The sequence below is a fragment of the Primulina tabacum genome, chromosome 8, assembly GCF_025594145.1.
Source record: "Primulina tabacum isolate GXHZ01 chromosome 8, ASM2559414v2, whole genome shotgun sequence".
Lineage (NCBI taxonomy): Eukaryota > Viridiplantae > Streptophyta > Magnoliopsida > Lamiales > Gesneriaceae > Primulina > Primulina tabacum.
In genome coordinates this window covers 8,199,022-8,214,443 of record NC_134557.1, presented here as the reverse complement: position 1 = coordinate 8,214,443, position 15,422 = coordinate 8,199,022, and the positions used below count along the sequence as shown (strand labels likewise).

Here is a 15,422-nt window from a genome sequence, read left to right as displayed (position 1 = left end):
TTTTGAATCCGAATAGATGGATGTGTTTACTAATTAAGGTAAAAAAAATCGATACTTAGTTAAAAAAAAATCGATTATTAGAAAATAAAAGAAATAATGATGTTTAAAATAGTTTTATCATTATTATTCACCAATATTTTTTATTCACAATTATATTTGGTATTAGGCAAAAACTTGTGTGAGACGATCTCACGGGTCGCATTTTATGAGACATATATCTTATTTGGGTCATCCATGAAAAAGTATTACTTTTTATGCTAATAATATTATTTTTTATTTTAAATATCGGTAGGGTTGATCCGTCTCACAGATAAAAATTCGTGAGACTCTTGCACTCTATGCATTTATTACCACGTAACACATGGAAGGTGTGATAATGAGAATCGGCTCTAGCACTATAGTTTTAATGTCTCACAACTCTATCAAATTAAGTCCTTTGACAATGGCCGCATTATTGCCTTTTCATTATATTCAAGAATGATCAAACAAAATGAAGAAATTCAAATCTATATATTAAACCAAAGGGAAGTATTTAATTTGCAATCCATATTCAAAAGCTAAGCAAACAATTAAATTCAAAGAACCAACTTATTCCCAATTTCTTTGCAAATATGGCCATTAAAAGTATCTTGATTTTCCTTTCAGTTGCTATATTAGCAACATGTTTTGCAGATGCCCGAAGTACAATCGGAATAATACTTGTCAATGGAACTCTGTATTACACCACAAATGGAAATATTACTGCCGGCATGTCTTCCTGAATATTGTTACTTTGTCTGATAAAAGCTTGAAACCAATTTTGCCTGAAGACGCCGCCTTGCAGGTTGCGTGCACGGCGGATGTGCTGGCGTTGGCGCTAAACGGAACAACCAATTCAAATGGGGTGTATTCGCTGGCATTGATCCCTCGACCCAACGCAACCATCAGTTCAATCGTCTCCAATGGCCGATTATTTGTTCGGACGCCTCTCTCCAGCTGCAATGTAGTACTTCCGGCCACGGGCCTCGTGTCGAATTTGCTCTTCATTAAAACGGTAGTCGGGTTTCTTCGATTCACCTACATGACCGCAGCAGGTTTTACCCTCCAGCCATAGCTGGTTTTGGTATCGCTACGTCTGGGAGGAAATCTATGTAATCGTATGATAAATGCATGCTTCGATTCGACGGGTATAGTGGAATAAAATTTACATGAAATTAAAATACCTATGAAATTTTAGCAGTTTAATTTACATATCATAATTTTTGTTTGAAAATATTATACCCAACAAATTTAAATACTTTATAAGTGGTTTCAAATAAGTGAAAACTTAGCAAAGTATCACGTCCAGAAGAATTGATCATTCGCTAACTGTAAATTCGTAAAAATGATAATTAACAATTCTTTTCTACATTTTAATTTAGGATTTAGTAAAATTGTAATAGCAACCAAGGTATTTAGTAAAACTGTAAACGATGACCTATTCCACTGCCCAACAAACCAAGAAAATACGAACATGTTCAAACATTCTTGACACTGAAATCAGCTAAAAAATTAACACAGATTATACAGGAGGGTCAAGACACGTCTCTCATAGACAGAAACCTACAAATATTTCCCGCCAACGAGGTGTAAAGTCGGAAACGATTCACCACATATTTTCCAAACTACTATCACCTCTGATGAGCATTCAGCACTGCTCGGTAAACCATGTCTATAAATTGATTGTCCTGTCCAACGCGAAGATATGAAGAATAGGTAAAAATGACGTTTAAGAATGAAAATTGAAACAAAAACTACTCGTCAAGAATAGAATACCTGAACAAGCATTTGAAGTGCTTCCTGGACTTTTTCTCTGCTTATAGTAGGCCCATAATTGGGTGTAGGAAGAGGAGCTGGAGTGAGTGATGACGGGGGAGTTGGTGGTGGAAATGGCTGGAGTAAAGGCACACCATAAGGTCGTTGTAGATTACCAGGGGGATTCAATGGAGGTGCAGTAGGTATAGCTGAAGAAACCGGAGGCACGATAACAAGTTGAGAAGAAGGTGGTGGGCCAAAAAATGACGATGGCTTCACAAGATCGGTTGAACGCTTCATGGCGGCATTGGCTTCAGATGAGTCAAGAATCGACAATATAGGAGTAGAAGTACACAAGGCAGAGGGAGCCTGTGCAGTTGCTATAGCGGGAAGAATAACAACTTGTGGACGAGAGGTAGTTACGACAGGTGCGGAGGAATGGTATGGCTGCCCAGATATTGCTGCATTTGAAGCGGGTCCAATATTCATAGCAGTCTGCAAACGTTTAACTTTAGCTTGTCAAGTTTATCACATGCCAAAAAATGATTATATTACTGATGCAAGAGTCTAATAACAGTCTGCTAAGAATGAATCAAATTACGATCAAACATGTTTAAGGCCCTTGGTAAAGGATCTAGTTATAGCGCAATCGTTGATTTGTTTGTGGCCTTTTCTATCTATTTTGGAAGAAATAATTTAGAGCTTTGTTTTCTCAAGAGAACCTCACAAACAAAATAACGATAAGCCAAAGAAACAGAACCGATGTTTTCCAAGCGCTCTCCAATGTTTGCCAGTGTCTAAACACATTTGTACGCACAAATGCATCTTTCAATATGTCAATCGCACCCAAAACCACATAAACTAATATATTTTATTAGTAACTTTTGATGTGAATGACCACCGGGTTGTTTTAGCAAACATGCATCCATCAACAAGTGGATCAAACCAGGAAGAACAAAACCAGCTGCATTGCACAAGTTTGTTTGAAACTTTTGCAACGACAGCCTCCTGGTTCCAACAATCTAAAGAATTAAGGTTTAAATAGATGCACCATAAAAAGAATGAATGCAAAACAAACTTTAATAACAGTTCAAATATCTGCTGTTCATTAACTCATATAGCCATCTACTAAAATCAGTAAAAGTTAGAAAACTTAAAAGGAAACGAAGCATACACTGAAGAAGTTTACAAAGGAAGGATCATCAGAGACATCATTAAAATTGGATGTGGTTGAAGCTGATGGCTCTAGAGGGCCATCCATTACTGAAAGTGTTGGAACTGCTTCCAGTTCTTCAAACTCACTGCAAGAAACAACATCGTTCTATTTTGTTTTTCAACTAACAAAACATGTTATCTCATTCCAGATATTAAAAAGTCCAAGATTAAATTCAAAAAATAGAACACCACACTCAAGGCATACAACACAATGATCCTAACAAAAGATGACAAAAAGTTAAAGCACGGCCAAGATTGAAAAACCCTTATCAATAAATTAATATAGATTAAAGAAAATGACCGTTCCTTTCAATAGAGCCTAAACCCACAGACTGAACCCAGAACCTAACCCTAATACATCATTTAATCTTTTCAATAATGCCAGAAAGGACATTCCTCTAGTTCAGTTCCTACATCGCCCAATTGGCCTTTTCAAATATAGCGCACACAAAAATATATTCACTTTCCTCACATACATCAAAGCAGGCAGCCTGTCCCGGGCCGCACAGGGTTGGCAAAACAGTTGACTCCTGCAACCTCTTAATTAGTTAAATTAAACTTTCCATTTATAGTGATGTTTTATATCCTTGTCAATAGTAATAAGACCTTAACATTTCATTTCTACCAACAAAAAATTCTGGTATACAATTAACAAATAGGAGTTCAAAGGTAAGTCATAACAGGGGTGAATATCAGGAATGGACTGGGATGGGAGTAAATAGAAGCCCAAATCGAAAGAATGCATGACCCTGCAAAAGTCCTTACTTGTCACAGTCCCACAATTAACTTTAAACATCTCGTTTGTTAAACAGATCCAAAGATGGTATTGTGAGAACCATAGGGAATAAGCTAGACTAAATATTAATCCAGATCCACATCATTGAATAAACATGTCATTATTGAAGTTGTCAGAAAATGCTATTTGGATATGCAGTCACCACACAATTTTTTGAACCACGTCGATTCAGTGTAGTCAAATTTACTGAATCCATGAATTAAATAAGCATAAACAGACAATTACCTTTTACTAGAAGAAACCTTTGACTTTGTAGGCACCTTGGAATATGCATTTAGTATCCTAATCATGAAACCACAGGATTAAGTAGCAGAATCACAACTTCCAACAATGCAAACAAAAAAGACAAGAAGAAAAAATACGATCAAATTTACAGCCAAAACAAACCAAAAATAAAATTGACACACTGCTTACACTGTTTTCCCTCATCTATGTTACTATAGAATTTTAACTGGAGAATTTACATGGGAACAGGTGATGATCCCTTAAAAAGCCAGTAAAATTCTTAAAATCAACATAGAATTTTACCCAGGAACCAAAAAACACTCACGCAAAAGAATCTTGTGATACGGAACATGTAAATGCACTTCTCTTATTTGTATATAATTTAAACCAGCGGGTCGTGGCACACACGATGTGTGTTGTACTTAGAAAAAAATTGTTGTTTTAAAAAAATATTAAAAATGAAAGTTATCAATTTTTGAGATTGAAATGATAGGGGGGAAGATAAGATGACACGAGAAATGTGATATAGAGTTGGGTGGTTAAAGAGTATTTTTGGAATTATAAAAAAGCTTCACCAACATACTAAAAGTAAGTTACTCTAGGGATTTTAACTTTAATTGACAATATAGATGTTTGCAGTCATCACTAACCCACCCAAGGCATTTAATTTATATAATCTGCCAATATCAGTGGCACCCAAGAAATTGATTCTAGGATAGTAAATGTTTAAGTATTTATATCATTGCAGCCCATCTGATTCACTTACTCCAGTGATAACTATCAGTTGCTTGACAGTCATGCAAAAATACCACAAAAAAAATTTAAAAATTCCAGACAACCACCAAAGATCAATCAGCTGCATCTAGGGGTCCACAAGTTGATGAAAAATAGGCCACTTACCTAATTACCTTGTCAAGAAATTTAAAAAAGACGAAGAAGAATTACAATCTTTGATTATTTTATACCAACCTGTTAAATAGATTTGCAACTTCTTCACATTCACGAGCATTGTAGAACCATATTCCATTTACCTCTTGAGAAGCATTTCGATATAATAGATATGGAACCTGCACTTCATACTCAAAATCTCCCAAGAGATTCTCAACCAGATTATCTGATTACAGCAACAGATTGAAACATCTCAATATAGATGGATAGATATAAGAGCCAATTTAAGTAATAAACTGCAGCATGAGATGCTTCTCTGAGACATTGACAATGCTAACTTAATAATAAATATAGCATCTTTGAAGAAAAGTGGATATTCCAACCTATGGAAGATTTCATAAAGACGACACTTGTTACGCAGATGCAAACTCATATTATGTCATATCATTCCAAAGGTTTCACCTAACAGGCACCAATCCCTTTCCTTTTCCTGAAACTTTGTACTTTTCAATAAGGTTTCACCTAACAGGCACCAATTGCTTTCCTTTCCTGAAACTCTGTAGTCTGTACTTTTCAATAATCAGGAATGAAGCAACTTAAACTTGCAGCCTCAGAGGTTCTTCGAGGAAGATATATAACATGTCTTTTTAATCATATGCCTAATCTTATGTCTTCTACTAGTAGTTTTTCAGCTAGTAGAATATTTTCCCAATTGATGGACATTGTGCATATTTTTCATGGCACTGTGGCATAAAATGAATCAGTGTGGTCTAACAACATACTGCAAATATTTCGATATAGTGCCCCTCACGCATGAGATAACTACCATAACAATTTGGATCATGCTTCACACCTTCCAACCAAAGGAAAATTTAATAGTAGACCATGTGTTAGGTTATACTCAGACCAACTGTAGATATGTATAATGCATTTAAGTCGGGTATGTATCACAAAAGAGATGGCGGCAATCATTGATCCACACCTGCAGTTTGCATTGTCAACCAACCATGAACACAACAACTTTTTGGGGTAGATTTTAGTGTTCTTCGAAATTATAATCAGAGTGAAACTAAATACAAGATTTCAGCATCACAACACAGTCAACTTTTTTAATGTCATAGACAATATAAGCTTTAAGCAATAATTAATCAAAGATTTATTATGAGATTGTGGCCAAACAATGATAATTGTTCCGCAATCTAAAAGTAACAATACTTCATCAATGGCACATGTATCACATTTAAAAAAAATCTATATAATAAGAGTTGAGACTTGAGAGACATACCAGTATTCCGCCTATTCATCACAATAAACTGGAAACGTGGTTGAGTATTCCTGAAAAGTATCAAAATTCACATATTTTACCACCCCAACCTCAAAACCATATTCTGAAGTAAAATTCACCAAACACCCTGTAACTTCTATTTCAATAAAAGGAAACCAAATGCTAAAGTTTTCAGAAGCCCAAACAAGCCCTCACCTTTTAACCACAAAAAGGGAACCTTCCACATCCTTCCGACTCTACATACCAAAATAAATGACTAATCAGTATCACTACCCCCAAGAAATCAAACTCAATCAATAAGGCGAAAATTTACACACACATCCACGCACGCATACCCATTGGCTGGTGTCGATATTGAATTCGTAGAAGGTGACGTGTGCGGCAGTGATGAGAATTTCCTCCACGAAGGGATCGATTCTCTGTAGCACCGTCAGATTCAACACCTTGGTGCTCTTCTCATCTAGATTCGGCGTCAATCTCCCGTTCTGAGACATCGATTAAGGCGCTTTCTCCCCCCCTCTTGCGTACTATACGTATGTAGAGAGAGAAACCCTTTCCAGAGAGTAGAATTTAACAGAAGAACAGGTACCAGCTTCAGTTCGTGATCTCAATAGTTTCCCTAAGATAGATATATATATATATATACGTATATATAGACGGACTGTGTGGCCAGGGTTTCTTTTTGCTACTGACAAGAATTATGTCATGCATATTCTCTACATTGCCCTTCTCTTGCTATAGGATAAATTGGACAAACTTCAAACTCAAACGATTTCATATATTTTAGTTTTTATTATCAATGAGTAGGTTAAAGAACATTCAAAATTTAAGAATTAAATAATATGTCTTTAAATTTATATTTAAAATTTTTAAAAAATTATTAAAACTTAACGTAAAAATTAACTTTTTTTCATGTTTAATGCATCAATCTTAAGTTCACCGTTTTGTTGTTTTTTTCACGCTTTCGCACCTTCTAGAACATTGCGTTTTATTAATCTCTATACAGTCTAACTCTTCGTATGGAGCGAAAAATTGTCAATTAACTTTCTACAACCTAATTTTTCTATCAAATCATCACAATATAGTTTTATTTTATTTATAAGTATAAATTACAATGCCACTAAAAGTTTTCAAATGAAATTTTAGTGATTTTCCACTTGACATAATCCAAGCAGAAGATTTAGAAATCGAACTCTTTTTCGTTTCTGATGGCCCAATAAATCTATCCTTGGTGACAATCTCCCACGTATAGATGACAAAAACTTACGTGAGACCATATCACGGATCATATTTTGTGAGACATATATCTTATTTGTGTCATCCATGAAAAAATATTACTTTCTATGATACAAGTATTACTTTTTATTGTGAATAACGGTAGGATTGACCATCTCACAGATAAAAATCCGTGAGAACGTCTCACAAAAGACATACTCTAGAAAAATCGTGGTTTGAAAAAATTAGCCAACGTTGATTGATTCGGCTTTATGAATTATTCAAAGTAGAAATGATTTTATGAAGGAAACAGCTCAGACATAGTTTAATTATTTCTCAAGTTTGTTTGATCTTAAAAACATCTCGAGAGGTTTGAAGACAAGAAAGTTTGAGAAGAATCCACATACAATCATACGCGTATGGTAAAAAATGTGAAAATTCAAATGCCCATTTATTTAGTTTCCTCGTATTCAGACAGCAAGGTTAAAATCTACAAAGTGGTAGTGTAGTAATTAACGATATTGGACATGTCGGAAGCCTGGAGATTTTCATCATTTGGTAGCCTTGCCTTTCCATCGTCCATTGCTACTGGTTTCGATCAGGTAACAGACCATTGAGTCAACGTCGTCCCCGAATATACTGTAAGCTTCGATCACCTGCAAATAGCTGAATCCCATAGACAACATAATCTGCATGGCATCATTTTGAACTGAGCCTGGCAAGCCAAACTCGACCCCTGCTTCATGCTGCAGTGTGTCACTTCCAGAGGATGACTCTGAAATTTAAAAAGGTTAAAAAAACGACCGAAGTGTGTAATTCCATGACGTTAAAACTTAAAATAGACGGCAGTATTACATCTTAATGAACTGAACGTTAGCTACATCGTGGTTTCAACTGATGGTGTAGATCGGCATAATGGAATTCTTACTAGGTGCAGAAGATGATGGTTCAGTTCTAGAAGTTGATGATTCCTTGTGAGGCAGCAGTTGCTCGAACTTGTTATCAGAAAGATACTCGGCCCTTGAAGTTTCCATCACCATTCGTTCAATTTCTTGTTCCGTGAGCTCAAGATCCGAGAAGAAGCGCACCTCCGCCACGAGTGCCTAACAAAGCAAGCCTCTCATCTTGTTTGGCGTACACTACATAGTTTGTTTTGCAAGCAGGAGATAAACTTACATTATCAATCTGTTGATCCTTCTGAGCTTTGATAGCTGCTTTGACCTGATCCTTGTCAATGTTATTCTGCAATATAAACCAAAATATTGTTAATAACAAATATATCCCAAAACCATATCGACGAAGGTCACAAGTCACAACACTTTAGTACAAAGCTAACAACAACAAACATCAGAATTCACTAGATCGATTCAAACATGTCCCGTGCTAAAAAAAGATAGCGTCAATATGCAGACTCTCACCCCCTGCAGACTGCTAAACCCAAGTCCAGCACCAATGTTCAGCCGATGTGGATCAACAAGGGAGTTATAGTGGTTGCCATGATGGTAACTCAGCCGTATTGGAGGTGTATCCGTGGTATAGCTTCCATGGAATATGTTAATGGGTTCTATCAAAAGATCATGTCATTCAAATAGAAGAAAGACCGGAAGGGACAAATGAACGCTGTAGAGAACATAATCTTATACAGGTTAAACACCTGTGCTATAAGAATATATGTGGATAGGCCGATTGTACATTTCAGACAGAGCTTGAATCTCCATGTTATTTCCGTGAACCTGCAAAACATATAACTGAAAATATCACATACAATGACGTGCCACATATATGACATGAAACTTAAGTCTGTAGATTCACTGTACTATAAATGACACAACAGGCGAGATAATCAATTTTCCTTCTAATTCAACAATCCGTTCCCCACTCTTTTTTTCTTAGCATGTCAAACAAGTTTGACTCCTTCCAGCCATGTGGTCACTAATTTAAACAAGGAAATGAAAGCATATCCATTGTTTGGACACCTACAATGCACAACTGAAATTTGACAATCCTCAGACCGACAGAGTCAACAAAAATATCAAATAAACATGCAGATGCTACTTATCGCTTCAATCCTAATTTATACAAGTATATGCTTACAATCCATCAACTCCCTCTTAATTTGACCTCTCCATGTTGCATAATACCAATAACATATGACAAAACTAACTAAAAATATTTCTTAATCGATTTCCAAATTTAGCGGCCAAGAGTTTTCTTGGAAGTGCTGATACGACAGTTTTTTAAGAATCTTCAGTTCTGTTTACCTCATTTCTTCTCTTCCTCTTACAGTAGGTAGTAAAACCTTCGGTGATAAACTGAGAGAAGTGATCTCTTTCTCGCTCCTGCACAGAGAGAATTTTTTTACTGGAGGAACTTTTTAATTTTTTAAATGCAAAATATAAATCACGATGGAAATTTAAATTGCAACGTGTTGGGGAATAAAAAAGTTAATATAAAAAAAAATTTAGACAATTATAGCCAAATCAACATATCTCATACCACGTAGTCAATGCACATCTGTCTAACCAAATCACACTGTTCAGAATCACCATACACTTGATCCGCAACAGCACGAAAAAGACAATTTCCATCCTCTAGCATTTTTCTCACTTCCAACCCTTTAACCCGTCTTAGTTCAGTCGCAAACTGGCGCTCTCTCTCCTGCAATAAATATAACAAACTTCCCTTTTACCGCACTGATCTACCAAAAATCTAACTCCGGAACAAGGGCTTTAAGATAAGAATAAATTACTTGATTTTTTATTAAAGTATTTTGGAGAAAAAACACAGAGAAAAAAAGTTTATAGGAATTTCTTAATAACTGAACAAACCAAAGACAATGGACTTTACAACAAGATAGAAAGTAATTGAAACCAGGGCAAACTCACTGCATCATCATAAGAGGAACTAAAGCGTGCGTGCTGCTCATCAGCACTATTATACCCTTCACCCTCAGAATGAGATCGAGGTGAAGATGGACGAGACCCAGTTGGAGATGCCATGCTTGACACACCAGGCCAACCTGTTCCTCCCCTAGATGAGCCTATCCGCCCAGCCTTTGAGTCACTAGATGCATATATCCAAGAATTGAAGTTTGCTAAAGAAGACCTTGGGGGTGGGCAGGGAGGTGGAGGTGGAGGTGGATACAAACTACGAGAAGCCCCCTGGAAAGAACCTCCAGTTGTTGCATCAGTTTTTTCTTCTGTGATCACATCTTCGCTGGACCCTTTTGACATCTTCCCAGGATCCACAGAATCATCAACAAAACAAATCTCACGATTGCTGTCAATCTTTTCAAAATCTTGATTCAGATCACGGTTCAAACCTCGTGGAGAAAGATCTTCACTTTTCTTTTCCTTGTTTTCGAATTCACAACTGACACAGGACTCTGCTGACTCTTCCGCTACAATCTTCTCTTGCCCTGCCTCCGAATCATCATCGTTCACAGCTAGAGCAACTGGTGTAGAACTAACAACCTGCTCTTTCAGTGAAGCTGGAGAAGACAAGGGACCAGGCCCAGGGACGGAAGTTGATGGCCAGTTCTGGTTAGATGGCGAGCCAGAAGAACCTCGCTGGACTAAAATACGAGTCATAATTGCCCTATTTCAATTTCCACGTGGGCAGTTTATTCCTCTACTTCCACCCAAATTAGAGATATAAAATTGTCGGTTTCAATTTGCCGCGTGTTCTGGCCTTGGGGGCAGCCACACCAACACCTTGACTGAGTGATTTGTTCTTCACACCTCCCTCTAATATCTGAGACTCCCGAAATAATTTCTGCATTCCCCTAACAATTCTCATGAGACCTTGAATTCTCAATCTTTTATTCTTGAACAACTAAACTCTATCTGAGATAAAGAACCGGAATTTACCTGTGATAAAGCTCCGGTTACAGACTTCACTTGACAATCTCAAATACAGACAAGAAATAAAATATACCATATTAAACAAAAAGAATGATTAGAGTAAAGGAAGGACAAATCTATAAACTAAAAAGTAAAATCCCAGGAAAAAAACATCAGCAAGAATTTCAAATTGTGATGCCCAATTCGCAAGCTTGACAATTAACAGCATATCTTCGGAAACGATAACCAAGATAATTAAATCTTAGAAAGATTTCGAGGGGATTCCCAAAGCTCTACACTGAAACTAAAAGAACTCACAAATCTTCCATATAAACAGAAACATCAGATGCAAGAACATCTATAGCCAAATCAAATTATATATAAATAAAAAAAAAAACTCGCCCGCAAGTAAAACGAATTTCAAGATTCTATAACCCCAGAGAACAACAATCAAATTAAATAAAAACAAAGAATCAACTGTAACCAACACACCTACAAACACACAGAAAACCCATTAATCAAATCAAATTCAGTAAAAAGAGAGTCGACCGGATTCCGACTCACCTGAGCTGAGCAATAACGAAGAAAGTAGGGCCTTCAAGAGGCGGAAACAAAAGACGGCAACTTCATCGCAAAGTCAAATCCCTAGTGTCTGTGAAGATACATGTATGGATGAGTGTCTGTAATGTATGTATATGTTGGGGCGAGAGAGAAAATCCTAGGCCGAGTTTCGATGAAGGGGAAAAGTAGGCCACGTGTCTCTGAATTTTTATTTTTTAATTAAATTTCTTTATAAAACAATCCTCTTGTCCACGTGGCAAGGATGAATTAGTTACACGTGTGGATAGATGGGATCTGTGCAGCAAAATCTGTGAAAAGAAATCATTTAATTGTTCAAAATATTGATTTAATAGTTGATTGGATACCGATAAAAAATTATCAATCTATTGACTTGGGCTTTTCTTTAAAATCGAAAATGATTTACTTATATAGTCATTTATGTGATTACATAAGGTCTTTTCCACACATCAAACCGAGAGAAGAAGACCAGTGATCAACATGGTTCGATGTCGCGGTCGCGGAGATCGAAACGGATGCTACCGTTCTAGTTACAATGAAATTTCGCGGAACGGTCGCGGAACGGGTATTTAAAAAAAATATTATATATATATAAAAATTAAAATTTTGGAAAATATTTAGAAATATAAAAATTAAAATAAATATCATTTAAATAGATTATTTGATGTAAATAAAAAATTTAAATATTTTTAGAATTTTATTAACAATTTATTGAACACAATTTATATCGTCATTATATTTAAAATATTTCCAACCATATCAAAAATTAAATATACTATTAAAAATTATTTGTATTTAATTAATTAAAACTTTAAAATATTTTCGATTGGATATATATAAGTTCGCACAAATTTGAATCAATTTAGAGTGATGGACTTATAATAAGTATCAAATCTTATATAAAGTGATGTTACAAATTATTTAACATCAATTAAAATAGAAATATTTTATAATTAACTTAGTTTTTTTCACACTTTGTAATGAAAATTTCTCAATAGAAATAGTTGACTTACAGTATCTTCTTTATTAGTCTTTCATTGATGGATGCAGCGGGAAGAAGACTCAAGATTCACCATCTCACATCAACCGATGTGCTTTGCTTTCCAATGTTCCTAGTGAAATTAATGTTAAGCTTATTAAATTACTCATATCATAAGATAATATAATAACAATGAGAAATGAAATATAAGTTGATGAAAACAAACATTTATATAGAAAGGTACATGTAAATGTTATATCATCGAGAAAGTAAAGATACAGTGTATTAGGATCTACAATTGCATTATTTGTACTAGAAAGCAAAGATACGTGCATTATTAAATCCGTCGCTGATTCGAATTTGCGACGGTGTTATGAAAAACCGTCGCGAAATTTAGCGACGGTTTTTATTTAACCGTCGCCGATAATTTAGCGACGGTTTTATTAAAACCGTCGCTATAGTTAAACCCGTCGCCGATTTAAATGGGCGACGGTTGAATAAAAATCGTTGCTACATACAAAAAACCGTCGCTAATAGCGACTGTTCAAAACAAAACCATCGCGAATTGCGTTTCGCTTCCGTTCCGCCGTTATATCCCCGTTTTCGGTATACGAAACGCTGATACAAGCCATCACCTACCCACCCCGGAACTTTGGAACGGCTTCCGGACGGCCGTTCTTGCCGCATCACGGCCGTTCCGGCGAACCAACTGATCAAGCAATCAAGTACGCATACCATGAACAAAAAAATATACATGCACGTAGAACATTTATATGAAATTTCCATTCCCTTTCATTTCTCATCTTCTGCTAAGAGGCACCGCAGAGAGCAACACCAAGAATATAGATGACAGGCGGCGATAAAGGAATCTACCACGTCGCCGCTATTAAACTGCTGGCAAATGGTGAGCCAGTTGGTGTTGGAATTCCGGTTGTGAGCTAAGCACACAATGGCCGTGGCGGAGGCAGCTGCTGACGTTGTAAAAGTCATCAGCACCTGCAAGATTCATTTTGATTACGTGAAGAAAGATATATAGACACAAATTAGGTCGATATGTCTTACTGTGTCGAATATGATAAGGAGAAGCTTCAGTCCTCTTGCATGTGGACGAACAATGCCCACAATGGAGAAAGGCAGAGACAGCACCAAATTATCCACTAGCTATCGCGTTTGCCACCACAAAAAACCTGCAGACATCGTCACAGTTTCGACAATGTATCTATATGTATAAACGATGAACAAAAGACAGACAGAAACTCGGGAAAGATAGATATGGAGCATAACGTGAAAATAGGGAGGTCAATATGTTGGCCGGCTCGGAACTGAAAGAACTGAGTGAAGAAAGGGAGAGTTTCCCATGGTGGTTGCGGCAGCCAGCGCGGCAACAAGAGCACAGATCCTCAGTATGAAGTCGAAAATGGCGACTCCTCTCCTCAAATAGTTCATGATCGTGAGTGAGGGTGCTTATATCTATTTCAATAGGGGGAGGAAAGAACAATGAACAATCTATAGGTTGGCGATATATAATGATAATTAGCAACTATTTATTACTATTCGGTATTGTCACTTTATAATATCTACAAGATTACGAATTATTATTTAAATAGACCTATCGGATTATACGACTTTAAATATTTAATAGATGATAATAATTATGTAATTAATTACATAATGATAATCAGAATCGTACATATGTTCAATGAGACTTGAGGAGAAAAATAAAAATAGGCCCTCTTGTTACGGTAACTAATTGTAAAGTTCAGCAAATAACAAATACACTAAATAATGCATAAATATGTAAGTGATAATATAGTACATCAATAACAAGTTAAAAAATATTTGAAATGATTAAATCAATATTACCCGTTTAACTGTTTTAGAGAGAAAATTTTTATCAAATTTGAATAATTTAGTTGTCGGGCCATTTCTCTCTCCGTCAACGACACAATTTCTTTTTGCTGGTGCAACTATTACTTGTATAATTAACAAAATATTATAGCAATATAAGTATTTGTCAATAAACCATTCAGTTTTACCAAACATGGTAGCACATCAATTAATCTTTTTCGTTTGTTAATAACATCTTATAACCATCAACTCCAAAGATAAGTAAGTCTTCACCATTAATGTCTGAACGTCTATCACCACAAAAAAATTGTTGAAGCTTTATATAAGACTTCATTAAGTTAGTTAAATGTCCATTCTTTAATTTCTCCAAATTCGACTAAACTCGAAAGTATATTGTATCTCACAAGTTATTAAAAATGACTAAATTCATGAGAGAAAAATGATAACTATGAAATTATCAACCATGACAGTTCTCCATTTTATGTTGCTAAAGGAATTTTTCATAAACTCATCAAACCATCAAGATAAATGAAACCCCAAAACAAATATTCTAAATCTCCCACAAGCCCACATGAATTTTGGACAGACAACTCAAAAAAAAAAAAAAAAAAAACTCAAAAAAATAAAAATCAACAGTACACCAACAAAACATAGGATCCACATTCCATGAGAATTGTAAAACCCAAATTGAAGTGGGAAACATATCAAGAATTTATATTTTTTTGTTCCTAAAATGAATCACACTTACCACTAGATATGAAATAAGAGAAACATAAC

The 15,422-nt window shown here is 35.7% G+C and overlaps 2 protein-coding genes and 1 pseudogene across 2 annotated transcripts; all 3 read right to left on the bottom strand.

Moving 5' to 3' along the window:
- Nucleotides 1-1,418: 1,418 nt before the first annotated feature.
- On the bottom strand, nt 1,419-6,812 carry LOC142553567 (mRNA-decapping enzyme-like protein). Its single transcript, XM_075663912.1, has 8 exons — nt 6,518-6,812; nt 6,378-6,418; nt 6,183-6,232; nt 4,979-5,123; nt 4,010-4,066; nt 2,948-3,074; nt 1,795-2,268; nt 1,419-1,706 (listed from the first exon to the last, which is right to left on the bottom strand). The coding sequence occupies exons 1-8, from the start codon at nt 6,674-6,676 to the stop codon at nt 1,650-1,652; spliced, it is 1,110 nt and encodes a 369-aa protein (XP_075520027.1). The 5' UTR covers nt 6,677-6,812; the 3' UTR covers nt 1,419-1,649.
- A 1,008-nt stretch (nt 6,813-7,820) lies between these two features.
- LOC142553570 (OVARIAN TUMOR DOMAIN-containing deubiquitinating enzyme 6-like) lies at nt 7,821-11,977 on the bottom strand. The gene is made up of 9 exons (XM_075663916.1): nt 11,804-11,977; nt 10,283-11,266; nt 9,894-10,055; nt 9,659-9,736; nt 9,052-9,130; nt 8,816-8,961; nt 8,574-8,639; nt 8,326-8,500; nt 7,821-8,172 (listed from the first exon to the last, which is right to left on the bottom strand). Exons 2-9 carry the CDS (start codon nt 10,985-10,987, stop codon nt 7,949-7,951), a joined length of 1,635 nt encoding a protein of 544 aa, XP_075520031.1. The 5' UTR covers nt 10,988-11,266; nt 11,804-11,977; the 3' UTR covers nt 7,821-7,948.
- A 1,619-nt stretch (nt 11,978-13,596) lies between these two features.
- Nucleotides 13,597-14,243, bottom strand: LOC142554535 (casparian strip membrane protein 3-like; annotated as a pseudogene).
- Between the last annotated feature and the right edge of the window lie 1,179 nt (nt 14,244-15,422).